The following is a 4,002-nucleotide window of genomic DNA, read 5'->3' on the forward strand; positions in this document are numbered from 1 at the left end:
CCTCCTCCATCTCCATAGGGTTCATCCTCCATCCCCATAGGGTTCGTCCTCCATCTCCATAGGGTTCATTCTCCATCCCCATAGGGTTCGTCCTCCATCCCCATAGGGTTTCCTCCTCCATCTCCATAAGGTTCATCCTCCATCCCCATAGGGTTTCGTCCTCCATCTCCACAGGGTTCATCCTCCATCCCCATAGGGTTCATCCTCCAACCCCATAGATAGGGTTTCCTCCTCCGTCCCCTAGGGTTCTCCCTCTCCCTTCCTGCACCTCCAACCCCCTCCCCCCGTCCCCACCTTGGAGCTGACGGAGGTCACATCCCCCCACCCTCCCCCCATCCCCTGGCCCCTGTCCCCACCTCATTGACGATGGTGGCCACGTAGATGCTGAGGTCGTAGTCCCAGCCGTCGTGGCAGGGCTCGGTGGGCCGGGGGCCGCTGCTGCCGTTGGTGGGGGCCGAGGCCACGTAGCGCCAGCAGGACCCCGGGGTGGCTTCGGAGGGGCCCAGGGTGCCGTTAGACCACCCCAGGGTGGCCTCCGAAGGCCCCAGGGTGTCATTGGAAGACCCAAGGGTGGCCTCAGGAGGAAGACGGGTGCCATCGGGGGACTCCGGAGTGCCACCGAGCGTGCCGTGGGTGGCACCGGGGAGGTGGGTGGCATCGGGGGACCCCATGGCACCATCTGGGGACCTCGGGATGGCGTTGGAGGACCTCAAGGTGCCATTGGAGGACCTCGAGGTGCCATCAGGGGACCTGGGGATGGCGTTGGAGGACCTCGAGGTGCCATCAGGAGGCCTGATGGTGGCAGCGGGCGGCCCCGGTGTGGCACCGGGGAGGCCGGGGGTGGCACCGGGACCGCGGGTGGCAGCGGGGGTGGCGCCGGGGACGCGGCAGCGGTGCGGGGGGACGGCGGCGGTGAAGTTCTGCAGGAGGTTGTGGCTGGCCATCAGCAGGATGGGCACCGACAGCAGCACCGTCTGCAGCACCTGGAAGCGTCCCAGCCCCCCGACTTGCTCCAGCACCGCCCCGAACGGCATCGTGTTGGGGGGGGGGGGGACACGGGACACCGGCACCCGTGGGGACACCGCCGGACACAGGGACACTGCTGGAGATGGGGAAGGGCGTCAGTCATGGGGACGCTGGTGGCCATGGGGACAGCAGCACCCAGGGGACACCAGCACCGAAGGGGACGCATGGGGACAGCAGCACCCGTGGGGACATGGGGAACATCATGCGTGGGGACACCAGTGGACATGGGGACACGGGGACACCAGCACCCATGGGGAATGACATCACTCATGGGGTCACCTGAGGACATGGGGACACCAGCACCCATGGGGACACCGGTGGACATGGGGACATGGGGACACCAGCACCCATGGGGACACCGGTGGACATGGGGACACCAGCACCCATGGGGACACCGGTACCCACGGGGACACTGGGATGGGGACTGAGGAACACATGGTTGGGACAAAAGCATGGGGACAGGGACTGTGGTGGCACAGGGAGGGGACACGGGCAGGCACGAGGGCTGCAGGGCCACGGCAGGGGGACACGGTGACACAGGCGGGGACAGGGACGGTGTCACCACTTGCGTCACCCGCCCCCCAGCCCTCCCGCTGTCCCCATCCCCTCCCTGATGTCCCCAGGCCTGCCCTGGTCCCGTGTCCCCTCCCCGCTGTCCCTGTCCCCGCTCCGGCTCCCTGGGGATGGGGACATCCGGCCAGCTGTGCCTGCCGTGTCCCCAGGGTGAAGGGTCCCTGTCCCCTCCCTGATGTCCCCCGTGGGTCCTGGTCCTGTGGCACCCCGTGTCCCCTCCCACCCCCCCTCAATGTCCCAAAGCCATCCCTGTGTCCCCTCTGATGTCCCCAGTGTCCCCTGGCCCCCACCCCCTCCTCAACACCCACAGCGCCTCCACGTCCCAGTTCCAATGTCCCCAACCCCTTGTTGATGTCCCCAACCTGTCCCCAACTCCTCAGCAGTGTCCCTAACCTGTCCCCATTCCCTCCCCAATGTCCCTAACCTGTCCCCATTCCCTCCCCGATGTCCCCAACCTGTCCCCATCCCACTGAAATGTCCCCAACCTGTCCCATGCCCCCTCCTCTTTGTCCCCAACCTGCCCCCACTCCCTCCCCAATGTCCCCAACCCCTCCCAAATGTCCCCAACCTGTCCCCATCCCACTGAAATGTCCCCAACCTGTCCCACGCCCCCTCCCCGATGTCCCCAACCTGCGCCCATTCCCCCCCGATGTCCCCAACCTGTCCCCAACCCCTTCTTGATGTCCCCAACCTGTCCCACGCCCCCATCCCAATGTCCCCAACCTGTCCCCATCCCATTGAAATGTCCCCAACCTGTCCCACGCCCCCTCCCCGATGTCCCCAACCCCTCTTGGATGTCCCCCACCTGTCCCCATCCCCTCACAATGTCCCCAACCTGTCCCTAACCCCTTCTTGATGTCCCCAACCTGTCCCACGCCCCCTCCCTGATGTCCCCAACCTGTCCCATACCCCCTCCTCTTTGTCCCCAACCTGCCCCCATTCCCTCCCCAATGTCCCCAACCCCTCCCAAATGTCCCCAACCTGTCCCCATCCCACTGAAATGTCCCCAACCTGTCCCACGCCCCCTCCCCGATGTCCCCAACCTGTCCCATGCCCCCATCCCAATATCCCCAACCTGTCCCCATCCCATTGAAATGTCCCCAACCTGTCCCACGCCCCCTCCCTGATGTCCCCAACCCCTCTTGGATGTCCCCAACCTGTCCCCATCCCCTCACAATGTCCCCAACCTGTCCCTAACCCCTTCTCGATGTCCCCAACCTGTCCCATGCCCCCTCCCTGATGTCCCCAACCTGTCCCACGCCCCCTCCCTGATGTCCCCAACCCCTCCCCTATGTCCCCAACCTGTCCCATGCCCCCTTCCCGATATCCCCAATGTGTCCCTATCCCCTCGCAGTGTCCCCAACCTGTCCCACGACCCCTCCCCAATGTCCCCAACCCCTCCCTGATGTCCCCAACCTGTCCCCAACCTGTCCCACGACCCCTCCCCAATGTCCCCAACCTGTCCCTAACCCCTTCTTGATGTCCCCAACCTGTCCCATGCCCCCTCCCTGATGTCCCCAACCTGTCCCCAACCCCTTCTTGATGTCCCCAACCCCTCCCCTATGTCCCCAACCTGTCCCATGCCCCCTCCTCGATATCCCCAACCTGTCCCTATCCCCTCGCAGTGTCCCCAACCTGTCCCACGACCCCTCCCCAATGTCCCCAACCTGTCCCCAACCCCTCCCTGATGTCCCCAACCTGTCCCCAACCTGTCCCACGACCCCTCCCCAATGTCCCCAACCTGTCCCCAACCCCTCCCTGATGTCCCCAACCTGTCCCCTGCCCCCCCCACCGGCTGTACCTGGGCTCTGCGGGGTGACGTCCCCGTCCCCGGGGTCCCCCCAGCCGCCGGCCCCGTTATATAAGGCGAAAAGCGGCTCTTTTGGTTAAAGTGTCACCGGGATTAGGCCGGGGGCGGGGGCAGATTCCAGCGCCGCAGGCGCCGGGGGGCCGCCAGGGTCCGCCCGCCCGCCGGCCCCATAAGTGCCCGGGGGGGCCTATAGGCACCCTATAGGTCCCCACATCCCCTATACGTCCCCAAAGACACCTGCTGCACCCCACAGCCCCTCCCGGGGGCCCCACGCCCCTCCAGGGTCCCCTATAGGTCCCCCAAAGCTGCCCCCCAAATGCCCCGTGGGCCCCCAGAGGCACCTGACGGCCTCCTTTATGCCCCCCCCCCCCCGTGCCCTGGGGGCCCCTATGGATTCTGCAGCAGCCCCTATAGCTCCGAGTAGCTCCCCCGAAAGGACCCCCCGAGCCCCTCTGAAGGTTTCTGCAGGATCCCATAAAACACCGATAAACCCTATGGAGCCACTGCGGCCCCCACCCCACCTCCCCGACCCCCCGCGGGCCCCTATGGATCCTTTAGGGGCCACTGCAGCCCCCCCAATCTGTGCTACGAGT

At 66.0% G+C, this 4,002-nt stretch overlaps 1 protein-coding gene across 1 annotated transcript in view; it reads right to left on the minus strand.

The window, feature by feature from the left end:
- Window positions 1-3,541, minus strand: part of LOC309889320 (uncharacterized protein) — a 13,214-nt gene extending 9,673 nt beyond the window's left edge. The window contains exons 1-2 of the mRNA XM_082782089.1: window positions 3,401-3,541; window positions 357-1,102 (exon numbers count right to left, since the gene is read on the minus strand). Of these exons, the coding sequence (XP_082638215.1) occupies window positions 357-1,034 (678 nt within the window). The 5' untranslated portion in view covers window positions 1,035-1,102; window positions 3,401-3,541. The remainder of the gene's footprint in view (window positions 1-356; window positions 1,103-3,400) is intronic.
- Window positions 3,542-4,002: the final 461 nt, after the last annotated feature.

The sequence above is a fragment of the Aythya marila genome, assembly GCF_965140915.1.
Source record: "Aythya marila genome assembly, chromosome: 35".
NCBI lineage: Eukaryota > Metazoa > Chordata > Aves > Anseriformes > Anatidae > Aythya > Aythya marila.